General features: G+C 43.1%; 1 protein-coding gene across 2 annotated transcripts; it reads right to left on the bottom strand.

Moving 5' to 3' along the window:
- Positions 1–2555: 2555 nt before the first annotated feature.
- On the bottom strand, positions 2556–12732 carry LOC115135281 (cdc42 effector protein 3-like). Of its 2 annotated transcripts, none has more exons than XM_029669791.2 (2): positions 12161–12732; positions 2556–4374 (listed from the first exon to the last, which is right to left on the bottom strand). In XM_029669791.2, the coding sequence occupies exon 2, from the start codon at positions 4103–4105 to the stop codon at positions 3071–3073; it is 1035 nt and encodes a 344-aa protein (XP_029525651.2). In that variant the 5' UTR covers positions 4106–4374; positions 12161–12732; the 3' UTR covers positions 2556–3070. The 2 variants fall into 2 exon arrangements, with proteins under 2 accessions (XP_029525651.2, XP_029525652.2); XM_029669792.2 differs by having other exon boundaries at positions 12149–12732.
- Positions 12733–22436: the final 9704 nt, after the last annotated feature.

Raw genomic sequence — 22436 nt, forward strand, 5'->3', positions numbered from 1 at the left:
AATTGGCAGCCCTAACCCAGCACCTCAGTGAAAGATTAGCAGCATGGTCGAGACCAGAAGTTGTACAAGGCTTCACAACTAGACAACAAACTTAAACAATCCCACAAACACACAAATGGAATATCTCACACCTTTTATAACACATTACAGACAATTAAAACGTTTTCAGTATTTTCCATTTGAGGACGTCAAATCAGTCTCTGGTAATTATTTGTTCTGACACAAAGCCTTTTAACTTTCAAAGGAATGCAACCTATCACACCATACTGCAGCCACAGCACCTTTTGTGAACAGCAGTGTTCACATACAGTTGAAGTCAGAAGTTTATATACCTTTAGGTTGGAGTCATTAAAACTTGTTTTTCAAACTTGTTTTTCAACATCTCCACAAATGTCTTGTTAACAAACTATAGTTTTGGTTAGGACATCTACTTTGTGCATGACAAGTAATTGTTCCAACAATTGTTTACAGACAGATTATTTCACTTATAATTCACTGTGTCACAATTCCAGTGGGTCAGAAGTTTACATACACTAAGTTGACTGTGCCTGTAAACAGCTTGGAAAATTCCAGAAAATGATGTCATGGCTTTAGAATCTTCTGATAGGCTAATTGACATAATTTGAGTCAATTGGAGGTGTATCTGTGGATGTATTTCAAGGCCTACCTTCAAACTCAGTATCTCTTTGCTTGACATCATGGGAAAATCAAAAGAAATCAGCCAAGACCTCAGAAAAAAATTGTAGACCTCCACAAGTCTGGTTCATCTTTGGGAGCAATTTCCAAACACCTGAAGGTACTATGTTTATCTGTACAAACAACAGTACGCAAGTATAAACACCATGGGTCCACGCAGCCGTCATACCGTTCAGGAAGGAGACACCTTCTGTCTCCTAGAGATGAACGTACTTTGGTGCGAAAAGTGCAAATCAATCCCAGAACAACAGCAAAGGACCGTGTGAAGATGCTGGAGGAAAGAGGTACAAAAGTATCTATATCCACAGTAAAACGAGTCCTATATTGTCATAACCTGAAAGGCAGCTCAGCAAGGAAGAAGCCACTGCTCCAAAACCGCCATAAAAAAAGCCAGACTACAGTTTGCAACTGCACATGGGGACAAAGATCTTACTTTTTGGAGAAATGTCCTCTGGTCTGATGAAACAAAAATAGAACTGTTTGGCCATAATGACCATCGTTATGTTTTGAGGAAAAAGAGGGAGGATTGCAAACCGAAGAACACCATCCCGACCATGAAGCACGGGGGTGGCAGCATTATGTTGTGGGGGTGCTTTACTGCAGGAGGGAATGGTGCACTTCACAAAATAGATGGCTTCATGAGGTAGGAAAATTCTATGAATATATTGAAGCAACATCTCAAGATATCAGTCAGGAAGTTAAAGCTTGGTCGCAAATGGGTCTTCCAAATGGACAATTACCCCAAGCATACTTCCAAATTTGTGGCAAAACGGTTTAAGGACAACAAAGTCAAGGTATTGGAGTGGCCATCACAAAGCCCTGACCTCAATTCCATAGAAAATGTATGGGCAGAACTGAAAAAGTGTGTGTGAGCAAGGAGGCCTACAAACCTGACTCCGTTACACCAGCTCTGTCGGGAGGAATGGGCCAAATTTCACCAAACTTAATGTGGGAAGCTTGTAGAAGGCTGCCCAAAATGTTTGACCCAAGTTAAACAATTTAAAGACAATACTACCAAATACAAATTGAGTGTCTGACCCACTGGGAATGTGATGAAAGAAATAAAAGCTGAAATAAATCATTCTCTCTACTATTATTCTGACATTTCAAATTCTTAACATATATTGCTGACCCTAACTGACCTCAGACAGGGAATTTTTACAATGATTAAATTGTCGGGAATTGTGAAAAACTGAGTTTAAATGTATTTGGCTAAGGTGTATGTAAACTTCCGACTTCAATTGCCAAATCAGAATGTTGCCTCAACACCGCTAGGTCAGGAATTGACCTTCTTGGTCAAAGACAGAGGAGAGCTGCAATCCATCTCTTTGCACGGAAACAAAAAAAATGTTTGCTTGTCTTGTGAGACACTTTTACAACCCATTATACAACAACTCTAAACAGCTGATTTATGCCCGCTCCTGGATGCTTGTGCTCCGTTACTGGAATGTAGGGAATTTTAAAGACCTCTCCTCTGCTTGTCCCCGTCCGCACGCAGACAAACGGAGCAGGCGCCTGGTTGAGTGCTCTCCCACCAGTGCTCCCACCGCAGGGCAGTGAAGCAGAACGTAAAGAATGCCAGAAGATGAGAAAGAAATCTATTCTGTTCTTCTCTTTTTTTTCCACTCTCTCGGATCTGCTCCGTTTCGCATCTCTTCTCAGGCCTTCTCGCTTTTTTTGCTCGTCTTTCTCACTTTCCAAGTGTACTGTACTGTGTAGGCCTATCGTCTTCACGTCGAGTTTCTCCATCTTTTACTCTCAAACCTCAGTCATTTTCTCTGAAATATACTGTATCATACCATCAATGATACAACTGCACAATCACATGTTATTTCACTCTTGAAAAAAGTAGAGGGAAATAGGACACATTTTTATTTATTAATGCCATTTAATAAAAACACAAGTACTGTATATTATGCATAGGATTCTTTGTAGTTTTGTTAATAAAATGGTCATGTGACAAACAAAACAGTGCCTTGATAAACATGTTAAAAGTCACACAAGATGCATTATATTTACAGAGAAACAGGGCTTTAGATTGTGTATCAAAGCAACCTTTTTTATCTACAGCAAAAGCCGGGAAAAGAACACTAAACTACCCTTTAATCTTAATTTAATTGCAAAATAAAAGGCACAATGGCTTTGGTTTAGTAGTAATTCAATAGCACATGCATCTCCTAATACTGGTGGCACAACGCACAAACAATAAAAGCATTGAGACGTCAAAGAAGCTAAATTAGAAACTTATTTTGAAAATAAGGACATAAGCAGCGCTCCACATGCCATGGACTGTATCTTGACAGGTTTGTGAGACCTTTCTCATACTTCTCTCAAGTTCTGTATTTCCCTTTCGCCTCTTCAGCTTTGGCATTGCTCAAGGTCTGCTCTTTGCCTTGGGGTCACCCATGATGTTGAGTACATCATCAAGAATGGAGGGGCCCAAATCGAGTTCAAGTGACAGAAGAGACCCGGTGATGTGGGAGATTGAATACTGTGACACGCTCTTGTCCTTGGAGAACTCAAAGTCAAAGTCGTAAAGGCGCCCCTCATCCACCCCGCTGTCCCTGTCCACCCAGTCTCCATTGCAATCAGAGAGCTTTTTCTCGAAGCGGAGGGTAATGTCATTGTTAAAGCTTCTAAAGCCATTGCGGTTGTCATTGCCGCTGAAGCCTTCGTTACTATTGAAGATGCCATTGCTGTTTTCATTGAAGACACCATTACCATTGCTGTTGCCATTGATGTGATAGGTAGGTGAAGGCTTTTCATACCCGTTATCACCATTGTGCTTTTTATGATTACTTTTGGAGACTTTCTTCGTCTTTGGCTTCTCTGGTTTCTCTATCAGATCCAGCAGGACGTCTGGTTTGGTTGTGACTTCTGTCGGATGTCCGGTCGGGTCGCTGCTGAAGACCTCGATGGAACGCAACAGGGTTTCAATCTCCAGGATGTCAGCCCCGCCTGGGCTCCCCAGGGGAGAGGTAGGGATCCGCCCTACCATGCAAACCAGGGGGTCCATAGCGGGCATAGAGAACACAGCGGTGGAGAGGTGGGGTAGGGTGAGGGCCTGGCACCCCCCGATCGAAGGGAGTGAGATGGCGTTCTTCAGAACGGGAGAGGGCGTCTCAGGGAACTGGGCATCAGATGCACTGTTGGCCCGCAGGAACTCGTTGTGGATGCTGTACTGCGGACGGAACACCTCACCTTTCCCAGGCAGGAGCTCAAACTTTCCCTGGAGGAAGGACATGTCCCCGAAGGCGTCCCTCTCACCGCCTTTTCCGATGTGGATGGTGTGGCGGAAGTCCCCCAGCGGTGGGCTGATCATGTCTGGGGACAGGATGTCTCTCAGACGACACTTCTTGCCTTTCTTGCTATTTTTGGACTTCAGGTAGATGGGTGCTTTGGCAGGCATGGTGGTCACTGTTGAATAGAGCTCAGAGATAAAGGACAAAGAGGACTCTCCTGGAACTTTAGGATTGGTGAAGAACTTCACACTGAACACAAGGTCTCCCTGGGGAGATGAGGAAATTACATTCTCAATGAAATGTCTGTGTTGTCTTGCGCTGCTCCGAAGATAGCTTTGATATTTCTGTCATTAATCAGGAAATCCAAGTTGATCAGGAGTCCAAGTTCTCACCAGTGTTGTCTATGAGGTTGCAGTGTGGTCAACCAGCCATATTTCTGAGGAAAGAAAGAGAACAAAATGTTTTTCCCCTAAATATACACAGTTTATCAGTCTATTAGTCAAATCTGGGGTATGTTGTGCCAAGATGCTTGAGCCAATGTTACATTTTACATTCCAATAAAACAATAATACATAGACATTTCTCCAACTTCTTCCCTAGAATCCCAACTGGTCTGTCACTGATGATCTACACTTCATGTCAATCCCCATTCAAATAACAATATAAAGTTACTTACACAAGACGACAAAATAAATCGTGAACACACACGGAATGTCTTCATCCCCAGTTCCCCTCATCCCCCTGCATTTAGAGAGCGTAAAGGCCATATGAGATTCGAGGGCAAGGCCTGGTGAACTGAAGCCCAGGCTCAGGCCCATCTGCTCAGGTCCTTACAAGACCCTTCCACGGCTGCCTCCTCCTACATGTGCTAATATGGAACAGCTGGACAGCAGATTGGGCGAAGAGAGGTGAGAGGGCTTTAGTAGGATCAGAGCAAGGCAGACGATGGAGGAGAGGGCTACTGCCCAGACACGCACCAAGAGGGAAAGAGGGGAGGTTTATAGTGATGCAGAGAAAGAGGGAAGGGAGGAGTTAGGAGAACTAACGGTTGGAGGAGGGCTACAGGGGATTATTGGAGGATTTAAAAAAAGGGGGAGGCAGATGCTTATTTGTTTTTACTTTGATAGCTGGACGTTCTGTTTCAATCGTAATTTTGACTGAAATACCAGTCATCCCACTGGGCAGTCATCAGTTCAACCTCTAGTTTTGATTTACATTTGATTGTCAACTAACGTGAATTCAACATAAAATCAGCCCACATTTTTTTACCATGTCATTGGAAAAATACAAATTGAGTGTATACAAATTGAGTGTATGTAAACTTCTGACCCACTGGTAATGTGATGAAAGAAATAAAAGCTGAAATAAATAATTCTCTGTCACGTTCTGACCTTTATTTCCTTTGTTTTGTCTTTATTTAATATGGTCAGGGCGTGAGTTGGGGTGGGCAGTCTATGTTTGTTTATCTATGTTTGGTTTCTGTTTCGGCCTAGTATGGTTCTCAATCAGAGGCAGGTGTCGTTTGTTGTCTCTGATTGAGAATCATACTTAGGTAGCCTGGGTTGGTTTGTGGGTGTTTTTTTCAGTGTGTGTGTTTGTTGCCACACGGTACTGTTTTTTTTTTTTGTAGATTTAACGTTATCGTTTATTCAGACGAAGAGGAAATCTGCCGTTACATTCTCTCTACTATAGTTCTGACATTTCACATTCTTGAAGTTAAGTGGTGATACTAACTCACCTAAAACAGGGAATTTTTACTAGGATTAAACGTCAGGAATTGTGAAACCGAGTTGAAATGTATTTGGCAAGGTCTATGTAAACTTCCGACTTCAACTGTATTCATGGGTATAGCTGGTAAGCATGCCCCTTTAAGAAAATGCACTGTGAGGTCAAGCGGTGCCCCATGGATTAGTGATGAGCTGAGAAATATAATGATTGAACGTTATGATGCCAAAAAAGCAGCAGATAAATCTGGCACTCTTTTTGATAAGCAAATTATTGTAAATTAAGATATCTTGTATAGACACAAAATTGATATACTGTTGTAAAGTGTGATGGGAAAACTGTGGAGAACGTTGAATGCTATTATGGGTAGGAATTCGAACATGTCCTCTTTTGTTGAATCAGAGGGTATATTAATACAAAACCACAAGACATCGCAAACTGCTTTAATTAATATTTTACAGGCAAAGTGGACAAGTTGAGGAATTCTATGATTCCAACTGATGGCTGTCACATCCTGACCATAGAAAGCCTTTATTTTCTATGGTGGAGTAGGTCAGGGTGTGACTGGGGGGTGTTCTAGTTTATTATTTCTATGTGTAGTCTAGTTTTTGTATTTCTATGTTGGCCTGGTATGATTCCCAATCAGAGGCAGCTGTCTATCATTGTCTCTGATTGGGGATCATATTTAAGCAGCCTTTTCCCACCTGTTTGTGGGATCTTGTTTTTTGTATTGTTGCTTTTGAGCCCTACAAGGCTGTACGTTCGTCGTTTGTTTGTTTCTCTTTTATTGTTTTGTTGCTGGTTCACAAATAAATGATGATGAACTCAAATCGCGCTGCGCCTTGGTCTACCCATTTCGATGAGCGTTACAATGGCTCCATGTCATATACCCTTAGGAAAGGTTGGATCATGAAAGGAGAGGCAATGCGTGTTTGAATTTCACCAAGTAGAAAGGGAAGAGGGGGAAAGGATGCTGTTGTCTCTTTCGGATGACAATTCACCTTGTACGGATAATCTTGATGCCATATTGCTTAGAGTTACAACTTACCAAATATCTACCCCAATCTCTCATATTTTTAATAAGTGCTAAATGTATGGGGTGTGCCCAGAAGTCTGGAAAGAGTCAAAGGCTATTCCACTACCTAAGGATAAAACATCTGCATTCACTGGTCCTAATAGTCATCCTTTAAACTTGCTGCCTGTGTCAAGTAAATTATTGGAAAACATTGCATTTGTACAAATCAAGGATTATTTCTCATGTAACTGGTTTTCAGCATGCATACAAAGGGCATTCTACGAGTATGGCCTTAGCACAAATGACAGATGATTGGTTAAAGAGTATAGATGACAGGAAGTTAGTTGGTGCAGTGTTGTTAATTTTCAGTGCTGCTTTTGATGTAATTGATCATGAACTGTTACTAGGTAAACTCAAATATTATGGTTTTAAGTCTGCAGCTCTATCCTGGATGGAAAGCCATCTATCCGGGACAAGGCAAAAAGTGTTCTTTAATGGTAGTTTTTCAAACAGTAAAGCTATACACTGTGGTAATCCTCAAGGAAGCTGCCTAGGCCCACTTATCTACTCTAGCTTTACTAATGATTTACCTTCAGTATTGAACAAAGCAAGTGTGGTCATGTATGCTGATGACTCTACAATATTTATCGCAGCATCAGAATATAAGGAGCTAACAGATGTACTGAGTAGTGAACTAAGAATGGTGTCAGAGTGGGTTGATATGAACAGATTGGTGTTTATAAAACTAAATGTATTGGGTTCAAAATATATGCTTGCTGATGATCCCCAATTTAATTTGTCTGTGAATAGAATGCATGTAGAGCAAGTGAAAAAAATGAAACTACTAGTTGTCATGTTGGACGCAGCTTTATCATGGGCAGAACACATAAATAACATTAAGATAGGTACGGGAATTTCTGTTTCAAGTAAATGTTCAGAGTATGTAACATCTAGCACTTTGAATCAGGTGATTCAATCCCTGGTCCTATCACACTTTGAGTACTGTCCAGTTATATGGTCGTCTGCAGCAAAAAAATATATAAAAAGCTCAAAATTGCTCAAAACAGGGTTGCCAGATTACCTCTTCATTGCTCTATCCATATGAATATTATCCAAATGCGTTATATCTCATGGCTTCACGTTGAAAACAAATGCATATCCAGTATTCTGATTTTCTTTAGGAATGTTATATTTTTCAAAAAAATACAGTATTTTTCAGGCCAGTTAGTACATACTAGCAACACGCATAACCACCAAACTAGACAGGTAAATTCAGGGCATCTCTAAGACAACCCAAGCCAAGGACAAATCACCTTAAATCTACAGTTTTATATAGAGCCATAGCTGAATAGAACCCTTTACCAATCCATATTCCTAAATCCACCTTCGAGAGTCTTTTTAAGAACATCTAATGCGATAAACCATATGACTGGACAGGAAATAGAAAGCATCAACTGAAATGTTAAATGTGTTTCCTGTCAGGTATTTTAATCGTCTGTGTTGTCTACTTGTTAAATGTTTGTAAAGTATTCATTTGTAATTGTTTGTAATATCTTATTAATTGGTGTTGGACCCCAGGACGATTAGCTAATGTTACGGCGTCAGCTAATGGGGATCCTAATACAAATTCACAAATGCACATTTATCCATGGTACGTGTTTAGTGGGGACAGCCATGGACACTTGGCATGGTGTTTATCTGGACTGCAGACCGGATACCTGTATAACTGTGAAGACGACAGACACAGCAGTCTTTTTCAACCAGAGGCATTTGGTGCCTAGACTAAATGAAGGATAATATCACCGTTGCCCATCTAAATGATAACATCAGTGTTTCCTGTACTAAAAATAATTTGACTTCCCATTGAGTGAAGCAATATTGGCCTCTGCATTTCCCATGACACCGCTACATTTTTAAGTCTCTTATAGCAATGGTCATACATACATTATTATTGGAAGACCTACTTACTCAAACAATACAAAACCAAAGTGCCAAAAACTGAACATATGGTAGGCTAAATGAAGTGGTTCAGAGAATGTCCTCACTTGGGCATTACAACACAAATAAATTGTCACTTAACAAGCACTGTGGCTCTCTCTCTCTCTATGTATATATATATATATATGCATGACAAGCAGGGTGGAAGGATGCAGAATATGTGTGAGTGGGTCTGAATGGCAACACCGCTCTCTTAAGGGGCCTTGTGCAAGTTAGTGTTGGAGTGAGTGTAAGTGTTTGTATGAGGTGCTTGACTGGGCTCAGGAGAGATAGCAAGAAGGTTTGAACACGCGCCATGTGTTTGTTCGCTGTGCGTCTGACAGGGAGAGATTGAGAAAGAGAGAAAGAGGAATAACAGACCGTTTAAAAGAGTCCTGCAGTGTTTTCTTTTTAACGGGACAGAAAAGAAAACAAAGATCCCCTGCCTCGCTTAGCATGTGACTCCTTTTCCCTTCTCCCTCTCTCTCTCTCCGCCTCTCTCCATACTGCTCTTTCTCAGTTGACCTTGACAGCTAAGGCCCACTGCGGCTGGGCTCCGATAGGAAGTCGGAGAAAAGCAAACCTCCAAATCCTAAATCTGTGCTGTGACTGCAACTGCAACTGCAGCCGTGTTATGTGCCTTATAATACCTTCCCAAACTGCAGACGGTCACTGGCTTAGGCAGCTACAGTCTGACAGACGTATTGATTATTGGACTGCCCTAGCATCAGAGCCAGACCACCTGCTGGGTCTGTGCGGATGGAATACAGATCCGCTATTCTCAAGTGTCATGGGAAATCCATAGCATTATGATGGATGACCGTGTTCTTTGTTGTTGTTGTTGTAATCAGCTGTATAGTCCCTCTATAGATTTCCTCATCCGAGCCAAATTCCCTCTAGTCCAGCGATGGGGAATTTGGCTCGGGTGGAAGATTTCTACAGAGTTATGCTATGGATCGTATAGCTAGAGAGACATCCGATAGCATAGAGAGACATCCGTTATGCATCTAAATCAAGGTCAACAGCCGTTGCCCATGAAATGTCAGCTGGTGTACGGAAAGCGGATGACCTTCAAACGGATCATTCTGGTGGCGGAATGGAGTTTGGCTGCATTTGGCAGGCATGATTGGAATGTCAGAGGCCACTAGTTAATTAAAAAGGAAGTGGTATTCAGCTCAGTCAGCTAACTCTGTTTTTCTGAGAGGATAACTAATAGCGGACACCAGCTGTATAAAAGCAAAATATCTGATATATATATATGACACATGGGGTATGAACTGATATACAAAACATTGCTTGATTCAACACAGAGTTTTTCCAATGTGAAATTATTACACAAAACTCTTGCAACCGACAGAACGTTATATATATGAAGCATATGACCATTTCAGCTCTGCAGATGTTGCTAAGAGTATCAGAGGGCCGGGTTTAAAAAGCTCATGATCGGCAATAGTTTTTACTGGAAACACTATATACATGTCTAAGTAATAACTATCCAAAATATGTGTATATATAAAAAACTATGTGTACTGTACTGTAACTGTGCAAACAAAAGTACCATGTATGTAAATGTGTGTATGTATATAAAAAAAAAACAAAGAGGGGATAATATTTATATATTTTTTATTAAAAATGTTATTCTGACAGGATAACTAATAGAGGACGCAAGCTGTATAAAAAGCAAAAAATATCTGATATAAATATTTAAACTGGAACTTTCACTGGTTGTGAAATTGTTGAGGAGGTGCGTACTGGTCTAACTCCTACTCAAGGCCAGATTCACACTGTACTTTTGGACCGGAGCCCAAGAGGAGCAGCGAGAGCAGCGAATGTTCGTTGCCAGCCCTGGGCCCGCCGCGACGCCACTGCAGAATGCGGTCAAGGGTTTTCATTTACACCTCCGGGGAAGGAGGGGGGCGATCTGCTGGCGCCTTCCTCCCAAGTGGTTGCTGAGCACCGGTCCAATCATCGAGAGTGGCGAATAAAGCTAATGTGTCATTGGGTCGGCTGTATGTATCTGTGCAGGCATGATGGGGGAGCTGGAGCCGTTCCAGCCTCTAAGGACAGCATTGGGTTTGTTACAGACATGGGGAGTTCCATGTAATGCAAAGCAAGGTCCAGTTAAGGGGATTAGCTATTGTAAGCAGAGAGGGTTGTAGTAGACTAGGGAAGCGCTGAGGGTTTTGGGTAATGGACAGATGATTTTGGGTGAGGGCCGTGGGGTCCGGTTATGGACCCCATCTCTCATCTCCTCACAACCCGGCTGTTTCGACTATCTGCGTCAGCTTATTATTAGAGCTTGTGTAAGTAAGTGTGCTGTATTCTAAACAAGTGCCCATGATGACACTTTACAGTTTGTTCTCACTGTACACAGAAATGCATCATATGGGTGAAGAACCTAGAAAGGCCTACATAGAAGCAGCACACACTTCGGCTCACAATTTGACCTATTTTATCCATTACCGTTCTTCAAAAAAAAGGAACCATCACAATCCTTCCTTCAAGCAAATGTTTGTCTCATACTAGCATTAGTGGGATATTAAGGTTTTTAGGGATTCCATGGTCGCTGAACATGAACATATGGTTTTGTAAAAACACAGTTATATTTTGATGTACTGTATGTATGTTGGGCTAGGAGGTTATAGCCCGTGTTCATATTTTAAAGTCTAACCTTTAACCCCTTTAATTCTGACATGACCATGAATAGATTGTCCCCTTTCTTTTCGTCCGCAATTTAAAAAAGAACTAGGGCATACCACCGCAGAGGGTAATGGTAGCCCTAAGAAGACTTGGTCGGAGCTGTTTCTGTTACATAAAGAAACCTCAATTACAGGCAGTTGTTCCTCTTGGGGCCTGGATGTGGCTGTGGTGGGAGTGTAATAGAATGGCAGGGTGGTGTGTTTGTTCTGTCTGATTCTCCCCTCCTCTGTACCTCCCCACCCCAGCTGTCAGTGTTTAACCCCCCGTGCCACCCGCTAGCGTGGGTTCTGCCCAGTTGTCCTTGGCAGGGCCGGGCAGGAAACCATATCAAAGCAGAAAAGACACGAAGGGAATGACAACACAACCACTCACTGGCAATGCGATGAGTGCAGTCTGATGAACCACTCCAAAAACCCCTCCAAAAAAACCTTGCGAGAACCTAAAAATAAAATCTGTTCACTCGGGAGATTAACGCAAAGCTCAACATGTCAGAAGTCTGTTGCCTGGCTTAAAATGTCCCCTCTAGGAAAGAAAGAAGTGGTGTCAGGTTGCCCCGAACTGCTCACCCCTTGTAATGTAAAATACCCCTGCACTCTTTATATCCATAACTGAACACTAATTATCACATTCAACAGTGTTGAACCACAGAGACACACGCTAACAGCAATATTGTCCCTTTGAATACTTAGTCTCATTGAAGGTTTTACCATAATGTACCAAATCACTGTACATGATGCGATGCCAGAGATATTCTACACCCATTACACACTAACAAGTCTTAAACATTGCTCACCCTTTCCCTCACCTTGTGTAATTCCTGGGATAAGCTCCTGGTTCCTGCCGAAAGGTGTCCACTGCCCTCCTGAAGGTCTGCAGTCCTAGTGCTGACTGCTAAAGAGGTGTGTGTGGCGTGTGGTTCCCAAACTCACTGGGGCTGACTGACTACTGTCTCTGCCCTGGGGCCGCCCTGCTCTCGCCACTTGCTCTCCTGTTTTTGGAATTCCTCTCAGGTTCGATCTAGCTATTCCACTCTGGAGCTGTAGTCTCCTCCTCCTAACCACCTCTCACCGCTGCCTGCAGCAACGGTGTCTGTCTGTCTGCTCCCCTAGCCACAGCTTGAGGCGGTTTTGAACGGGTGGAGTGGGATCCTCTCCTTTTCCCTGGTGTGTCTCTTGCTCTCTCTTCCGTCAGCGGGCAGCTATCTGCTGGGGTGGAGAGAGGTCAGGCTGAGGGTGAGGTCTGGCGCTCTGGAGGTCTGCTCAGCAGCTGGTTGGAGGATCAGTATGCTGCCTCTGCTGCTGCGCTGGGCGTCCCTCCTTTCCCGAAACAGTGCTGTTTTAAACTGTCTGTTCTCTGCCTCTCTCTCTCTCTCTCTCTTTTTCTCTCTCACTCAGTTTCCCACTCTATCCTCTCCCTCTCTCCTCTTTACTCTCTCTGCCTTGATCTGATTCAATCTGCTCTGTAAACCTAGTGGGTATACAGCAGACACTGTATTCAAGGTCTCGCTCTCATAAAATACATTGAGGCACTCATTCTCCCACCATTTCCCTTGACTATTTTCAGACCGGCACATTCATTCACATTCTGGCTCGCTCCTTTGTACCGCATAGCACAGTATGCTTTATGTTCTTCCAAACATTTTCTCTGTTTCCTACATGGTTGAGTAGGCTAAATTCTACAGGACTCTGCGGCACTGCAGTGATCCAGAGGACAGTTATTAATTGGCTACCAGACAACACATGACATACTTTTGTTAAACTGCTCCCCTGGTGGGATCCCCATATACCCAATTGAAATGTGTGTGTGTGTGTGTGTGTTTTATTGCCCCTTTTCACAGTGGCTAGGTGAAAAGGACAATGATGTTCACATAATCTTCTTGTCGCATTGTAAACCCTCTAACCTGATGCCCTCAAGGACATAGGGAAGCTGTGCTCCACAAATTAAGAGTTATTTTGCAGCGCTCTGCTGCTATTCTTGCCCCCCAAAAACGATCACCTTGGTAACCACTGCTGCTCTGTTGTGACGTTGGGGGGGTTAGAGAGAGAATGAGAGGAGGAGAGAGACGGGGGATAAAGAGTGGGTGATAGCCGCCTCCCGTTTATGCCTGTGTTTATGTTGGGGGAAAGTAGTGAATGGGTGTCCTCACATGTCCAAATTCTATACTAAGAGTAATCCTGTCATGTTCAATGTCGGACAGATCACAACATTCCCACTCCTCCGCTCAAGTAAATTTGACATTGATAACTCACTCGCCCTAATCAAATCAAATAGCATGTTATTAGTCACATGCGCCGAATACAGCAGCTGTAGACCTTACAGTGAGATGCTTACTTACAAGCCCTTACCACTTATTTTTCTTAACTTAAAAAAAAAGTTAAATAGCAGCAGTAAAATAACAGTAGTGAGGCTATATACAGGGGGTACCGGTACAGAGTCAATGTGCGGGGGCACCGGTTAATCGAGGCAATTGAGGTAATATGTACATGTTTGTAGAGTTAAAGTAACTATGCATAGATAATAACCAGAGAGTAACAGTAGCATAAAAGAGGGGGACAATGCAAATACTATGGGTAGCCATTTAATTAGCTGTTCATGAGTCTTATGGCTTGGGGGTAGAAGCTGTTAATAAGTATTTTGGACCTAGACTTGGTGCTCCGGTACCGCTTGCCATGCGCTAGCAGAGAGAACAGTCTATGACTAGGGTGGCTGGAGTCTTTGACAACTTTTAGGGCCTTTCTCTGACACCGCCTGGTATAGAGATCCTGGATGGCAGGAAGCTTGGCCCCAGTGATGTACTGGGCCGTTCGCACTACCCTCTGTGGTGCCTTGTGGTCGGAGGCCGAGCAGTTGCCATACTAGGCAGTGATGCAACCCGTCAGGATGCTCTAGATGGTGCAGCTGTAGAACTTTGAGGATCTGAGGACCCATGCCAAATATTTTCAGTCTCCTGAGGTGGAATAGCCTTTGTCGTGCCCTCTTCAAGACTGTCTTGGTGTGTTTGGACCATGATAGTTTGTTGGTGAAATGGACACCAAGGAATGTGAAGCTCTCAACCTGCTCCACTACTGTTGTGTCGCCGGCAAACTTAATGATTGTGTTGGGGTCATGCCTAGCCATGCAGTCATGGATGAACAGGAAGTACAGGAGGGGACTGAGCACGCACCCCTGAGGGTCCCTGTGGCAGATCAGCGTGGCAGATGTTTTGTTCCCTACCCTTACCACCTGGGGGCATCCTGGGGAAGTCCAGGATCCAGTTGGAGAGGGAGGTGTTTAGTCCCAGGTTCTTAGCTTAGTGATGAGCTATGAGGGCACTATGGTGTTGAACGCTGAGCTGTAGTCAATGAATAGCATTGTCCCGTAGGTGATCCTTTTGTCCAGGTGGGAAAGGGCAGTGTGGAGTGCAATAGAGATTGCATCATCTGTGGATCTGTTGGGGCGGTATGCAAATTGGAGTGGGTCTCGGGTTTCTGTCATAATGGTGTTGATGTAAGCCTTGACCTGCCTTTCAAAGCACTTCATTCAGTCTCAACTTCAACAGTGAAGAGGCGACTCCGGGATGCTGGCCTTCTAGGCAGAGTTCCTCTGTCCAGTGTTTGTGTTCTTTTGCCCATCTTAATCTTTTCTTTTTATTGACCAGTCTGAGATATGGCTTTTTCTTTGCAACTCTGCCTAGAAGGCCAGGAACCAGGAGTCGCCTCTTCACTGTTGACGTTGAGACTGAGGTTTTGCAGGTACTATTTAATGAAGCTGCCAGTTGAGGACTTGTGAGGCGTATGTTTCTCAAACTAGACATTCTAATGTACTTGTCCTTTTGCTCAGGTGTGCACCGGGGCCTCCCACTCCTCTTTCTATTCTGTTTTGAGTCAGTATCCATTGTTCTGTGAAGGGAGTAGTACACAGAGTTGTACGAGATCTTCAGATTCTTGGCAATTTCTCTCATGGAATAGCCTTAATTTCTCATAACAAGAATATACTGAAGAGATTCAGAAGAAAGTTCTTTGTTTCCAGCCATTTTGAGCCTGTAATCGAACCCACAAATGCTCATGCTCCAGATACTCAACTAGTCTAAAGAAGGCCAGTTTTATTGCTTCTTCAATCAGAACAACAGTTTTCAGCTGTGCTAACATAATTTCAAAAGGGTTTTCTAATGATCCATTAGCCTTTTAAAATGATAAACTTGGATTAGCTAACACAACGTGCCATTGGAACACAGGAGTGATGGTTGCTGATAATGGGCCTCTGTACGCCTATGTAGATAATCCATAAAAAAAATCAGCCGTTTCCAGCAACAATAGTCATTTACAACATTGACGATGTATTTTTGATCAATTTGATGTTATTTTAATGGAAAAAAAATGTGCTTTTTTTTCAAAAACAAGGACGTTTCTAAGTGACCCCAAACGTTTGAACGGTATTGTACGTCGTCGATATCTCTGTCTCTTTCTCCTGCGAATGACAGGTGACCGAAGAAGATCCTTCGCGTCTGACTCGTTAAAGAAAAAAAATCTTCATCCAGTACGAGGTGAGTAATTGCTGTCCTGGTATCCAGAAGCTCTTTTCGGTCATAAGAGACTGTGGCAGAAGCATTATGTACAAAGATACAAACAAAGAGAAAAATAGCACAATTGGTTAAGACCCCGTAAAACAGCAGCCATCTCCTCCGGCGATGAATGCAATGATATCTTACATGATAGATTGGGCCAGTAATAACCAGCTGTCGACAAAACAATACAAGACTCCGTTACTGAAATTACTATAGGGACAGATTCTGTTGTAGACAGCTTACAGTTGAGCCACCCTCTATTTAAGTTAAACGGATATCATTTGGCACTATTTAAACAACACTTGTGAACACAGGCCTTTTATAATGGTGGTGTGGCTCAGGGTGATGTCACTGAGGCATACAAGTTGGCAGCACATGATCTGGGGAGGAAAAGAACACACCACTGTCTCTTCTTTAAGGGGACTGTTAAATAGAGGAAACTACAGAGCTGTGGGGCTTGCTACTGCACCAACCAACTAAAAATAACTTTTCCCAGAAGATACACAGTCACACCACGGATGAGGGTTGCTAGACTGGACAACATTTTGTCAGTGCATACTGCAACGATGAACTCTTCTACACATGATTTGTAATTACAAATAACATCTAGATGAGTGCATCTACTGGGTAAGGGACTACGTTATTTAAAATAAGACCTCTGTGAAAATGCTAAATATATGTTCACATAACCTTCTCTTGAACGCTTGAAAAAAAAACATTGACCCTCCTACCCAAAATAATAATTTAAACATAAAGTAGATAGAGAACATACCTACCGTTTATACCTTCTCTCTTATGACAGACCAAGGTCCGGTTTCCCGATAGGGATGGAACTTAGGTTACGAGTGTTTTAACGGCAGAAGACGTAACATGCATTTCCCAAAACATCACGCAGAGAGAAGGGTCGCTAAGTGTGTTGTTGTAGCATGTGTCGACACTGACAGGATGGAAAGAAGCTGAACTCTGCTCTCGGATCAGCTTTATCCATTCAAATCGTACCTTAACGTTAGAATTATTTCACAATACTGAGGACAGATCAGCTCCTAGAGAGATATTACCACCTATGTCTGCAAATATTGAGGTGACTTGTTCCAATGCTTACCCAATACAAATGCATTAAATCACAGATGTTAGGGTACATATCATGAAATATACACTGAAAAAAATATACATAACATGTAAAGTGTTGGTCCCAGAAATGTTCACTAAACACAAAGCTTATTTCTCTCAAACTTTGGGCACACATTTGTTTACATCCCTGTTAGTGAACATTTCTCCTGTGACAAGATAATCCATCCACCTGACAGGTGTGGGCATGTCACGAAGCTGAATAAACAGTATGACCATTACGCAGGTGCATCTTGTGCTGAGGACAGTAAAAGGCCACTCTGAAATGTACAGTTGTGTCACACAATGCCACAGATGTGTCAAATTTTGAGGGGAGCTTGCAATTGGCATGCAGATTGCAGGAATGTCCACCGAAACTGTTGCTGGAGAATGGAATGTTAATTTCTCTACCATAAGCCGCCTCCAACATTGTTTTAGAGAACTTGACAGTATGTCCAACCGGCCTCACAACCGCAGACCACGTGTAAGGCGTCGTGTGGGAGAGCAGTTTGCTGTAGTCAACGTTGTGAACAGAGTGCCCCATGGTGGCGGTAGGGTTATGGTATGGGCAGGCATTTTATCTATGGCAAATTGAATGCACAGAGATACTGTCATCAGATTCTGGAGGACCATTGTCATGCCATTCATCCACATCCATCATTTCATGTTTCAGCATGACAGTGTACAGCCCCATGTAGCAATGATCTGTAAACAATTCCTGGATGCTGGAAATGTCCCTGTTCTTCCATGGCCTGCATACTCACCAGACATTTCACCCATTGAGCATTTTTGGGATGTTCTGGATTAACGTGTATGACAGCGTGTTCCAGTTCCTGCCGATATCCGGCAACTTTGCATAACAATTGAAGACGAGTGGGACAACATTCCACAGGCCACAATCAACAGCCTGATCAACTCTACGAGAAGGAGATGTTGCGCTGCATGAGGCAAATGGTGGTCACACCAGATACTGACGGGTTTTCTGATTCACACCCCTACTGTCACGAATATTACCGAAGGTGGCTCCCCTTCTTGTTCGGGTGGCGCTCTGCGGTCGTCATAGCCGGTCTACTAGCTGCCACCGATCCTTTGTTCTGTGTTCGTTTTGTTTTATCTAATTGGTTTCACCTGTTCATTGGTTGGTTGTTAGGGTGGGGTTATTTAAGTTCGTTTAGCCCGCTTCTGTTTGTGCGGGCTTGTTCTTCTGTATTTGTGAGAGGGGTTAGTGTTTTGTTGGGTTTTCTCACTGTCCTAGTATTTCACAATAGGGTACTATTTTGTTTTATAGTTACACCTGTGTTGGGTATACTATTTTGTTCCTGTGAATTTTTGGACATTAAAGCGTGTTTTTTCCCACATCCTTTGCTCTCTGCGCCTGACTCCACACCCATTCACTCATTGAGTGTTACCTTCAAAATATGTAGGTGTATCTGTGACCAACACATGCATATCTGTATTCTCAGTCATGTGATATCCATAGATTAGGGGGTCTAATGAATTTATTTCAATTGACAGATTTTCTTATACAAACTGTAACTCAGTAAACATTTTGAAATTGTTGCATTTATACATTTATATTTTTTGTTCAGTATATTGAGACTAACTACAGACAGTAGCCTACAAGTAGCAAAATAGAACTCGATTGATTGAACATGAAATGTATTTCAATCAGATTGAAATATGCCTACTTTTCTTAGGTAGTTCTTTATGAGTTTTTGTTAAAAAAAACAAACAATCTCTCCGCAACAATTAAAGGGATCGTATAAACAGCTTGATTGCCATAGCGACATCGGGGTAACTGGGAAGAAGGGAGTGGTGCTTCAAATATAGCAGTTCTGCAACATCTTTAATTGAGCCTCTCATTCTCCTTAATTGCCGGCCTCGACACTTTACGGAAAGAGACTAACTGTATAGGAAGCTCTGTGGACAGGTCTTCTGGATACTGGACAGACAAATTGGTAGATGCAAACAGATGATCATCTTTAGCTGACAACAGTTCTTGAACAAATACAGTGGTTAGCGATTTGAATCATACTGGTGAACGGTCTGAACCGGCGTTTTAAATTGTGTGGTTGCAATATCAACAGTACCTTGTCTCTGGTATATCTTGACATGCATCATTCAAGATTAAGTTTGCATTATGTGCAGCGCAATGGACATAGAGTATAATGCACAATGTCTCAGGAGAGACTGTCTGGGTTGGCAATAACTCAGAATTGAAAACGGACGTGCCCGCAACCTGGACCTACAGGCCGTGGTGAAAACATTGCAGACAAAAAAAGGAGGACTTCAGGAGCCTGCTGAGGACTGTTTTTATCCACCACTTTCTATCCAAGCTGGGACAGAGTGCATGAGGATGGCTCATGTCATGCAGGTTCAGGTGGCCTATACAGGACAGTTGTATATTCCCAAAAAATGAATTGGTAGCTGATTGGTACGCTCTTGCATCGAAAATGTGTTTTGACAAACTGCAATGTTTGAATTTCCAATTTGAATTAGCGAACAAGAATTGACATTATTGCCACCAGCCAGCAGTCTTAATAATTCCAGCTTTGCAACACTTTGTATAGCTTCGTGAAATGTTGGGCTTAACACGAGAAAATGACGACATTTCATACCAGACGATTAAAAATACAAAGGCAACACAGGGATCGACATTAAAGCTAGGCTCCTTAAAGTGATAGAACATCAGAATATGTACACGCTGCCAGATGCTCCTCTTTCCAGTTTCATCAACTAAACAAAAATAATAACAAAGGCGCTGGGGCGAACTGTTTCCCCAAATGCAGATTCCATCTTTAAGGTCCGAAAGGCACTGCAAGTCAGGCAGTATTTAAAAAATATGACATAACATCACATAACTTTGTGCGAGATGCTCCTGTTCATTTTAATGTGACCTGGGCCTTAAAGCATGCCGGCTGTATGATAGGCTGCTCAAGCGTAAAATTACGTTCTGGTGCTATTTCGACACGCAGCTCATGCCTGAGAGCAATAGGACATAGGGGGTCGTGGTCTGCTTGCGCTATCAGTAGCAGTTTTGGAAAATGAAAGCCCCAGTGAAGCCCCAAATGTTAGGCAACTTGAAAAATATATATATATCACCTTCCTAATGGGGAACATAGCAGGCTTAACTTGACTGGCTACCATAAATGCCATACATTTTTCTCTTTCACTTAAACAATGGGATGAACCAGAAAGATCATTTTGAGCCTACTGGAATTCTTTGCTGATTTCATTTTTTTGTTGTTTAAATGAATCAGCTGGGACAAGCTCAGAGCAGGTTCAACTTGCCCGGCAGCTCAGTTCACTTTCCCCAGGCAATAGAGCAACCCTTAGGTCAATACCTTTAACACATTACTATATGGTCACAGTGATCAGCTCTCCAAGCAGCTGTGTGAACTATTAGGTGTTCGGATCCTATGTCATCAGTCTGATCTGCGGACCGTTCACGACCCTGATAAATGGTTTAAGACTATAGAATGAATGGGACAACTCTTCCATTGATGTAGGCCTATTTTGTCCTACCATCATTGGGCAAAATGATCCCTTTGTCGCATTCCTCTTTCACAAGTTTATTCCAAATCTGTTCATGTAGCCTATATAAAAACTTTGACTTGCAAAGTTCTGGCACAGCCAGAAGAGGACTGGCCACCCCACATAGCCTGGTTCCTCTCTAGGTTTCTTCCTAGGTTTTGGCCTTTCTAGGGAGTTTTTCCTAGCCACCGTGCTTTTACACCTGCATTGCTTGCTGTTTGGGGTTTTAGGCTGGGTTTCTGTACAGCACTTTGAGATATCAGCTGATGTACGAAGGGCTATATAAATAAATTTGATTTGATTTGATTTGATTTGCATGCCCTTCAGGCTCACCCACACCACGGACGACGATAACTATAACGATAGACAAAACTATACTTCTTTGGCGAGCTTTCACACTTGAGGACAGGACAGTTTATCATTTTACAGTAGCCTACACCTGTCAACCAAGTGATCGACACATTCTACTGCACGCTGTATACAGTGTTTTCAGACCAATCAGTGCTTTGAAAATAATACTAATAATAAATAATACCCAAAATAATAATAAAATAATAATGTACATAATAAAAAAATTATATGGAAACTCGTATTTAAATGTATCAAGAACAGCCCACTGGGTAAAAATATCTGATGGCGTTGAGTTAATGTGAAAAACTGATTGGATTTGCAAAAAGTCATCAAGCGAAGGGCTTTTGGTCTTTTTTTTCACCCGACTTATAACCAATCAAATGATATTCTGAATTTTTTTTGTTGATTTTTTTGTTGATTCCCGTTAGTTGAAAACTCAACCAAATGTAACAGGTGATGGGCAGAAGCATCATATTTGCTTTATTTTTTGAGATGACCGGTCCCTTGCGGGGGAAGAGCTGTTTTTTTACATAGTGTATATTTAGTTATTACCTACACACATCCTGGTTTACTTTCTCCACCTGCCCATTACTCTCGGGTGAAACCCTGAAGTAAGGCTGATCGAGACCCCCAGATGTTCCATGAACGCCTTCCAGACCCTAGACGTGAACTGGGGACCCTGATCAGACACTATGTCCTCAGGCACCCCGTAGTGCCGGAAGACGTGTGTAAATAGGGCTTTCGCAGTCTGTAGGGCCGTAGGGAGACCGGGCAGAGGGAGGAGACGACAGGACTTAGAGAAATTATCCACAACGACCAGGATCGCAGTGTTACCCTGTGAGAGTGGAAGATCAGTTAGAAAATCCACCGACAGGTGCAACCAAGGCCGTTGTGGAACGGGTAAGGGATGTAGCTTACCTCTGGGCAGGTGCCTAGGAGCCTTATGCTGGGCGCACACCGAGCAGAAGGAAACATAAACCTTCACGTCCTTAGCCAAGGTTGGCCACCAGTACCTCCCACTCAAACAGAGCACTGGCCGACCGATCCCAGGATGACCAGAGGAGGGTGACGTGTGGGCCCAATAGATCAACCGGTCACAAACAGCAGACGGGACGTACAGACGCCCAGCGGGACACTGGAGGGGAGCGGGTTCTGCACGTAACGCCTGCTCTATGTCCGTGTCCAGCTCCCTCACTACCGGTGCCACCAGGCAGGGGGCGGGGAGTATGGGAGTGGGATCCATGGGCCACTTCTCTGTGTCATACAGCCGGGACAATGCGTCTGCCTTCACGTTCTGGGAGCCTGGTCTGTAGGACAGGGTAAACACAAAACGGGTGAAACATGGCCCACCTTGCCTGGAGAGGGTTCAGTCTCCTCACTGCCCGGATGTAATCCAGATTGCGGTGATCAGTCCAGATGAGAAAAGGGTGTCTAGCCCCCTCAAGCCAGTGTCTCCACTCCTTCAAGGCCTTGACGACAGCCAACAGCTCCCGGTCCTCCACGTCATAGTTCCGCTCCGCTGGGCTGAGCTTCTTCGAGAAGAAGG

Source organism: Oncorhynchus nerka, linkage group LG10 (genome assembly GCF_034236695.1).
Source record: "Oncorhynchus nerka isolate Pitt River linkage group LG10, Oner_Uvic_2.0, whole genome shotgun sequence".
NCBI classification, from domain to species: domain Eukaryota; kingdom Metazoa; phylum Chordata; class Actinopteri; order Salmoniformes; family Salmonidae; genus Oncorhynchus; species Oncorhynchus nerka.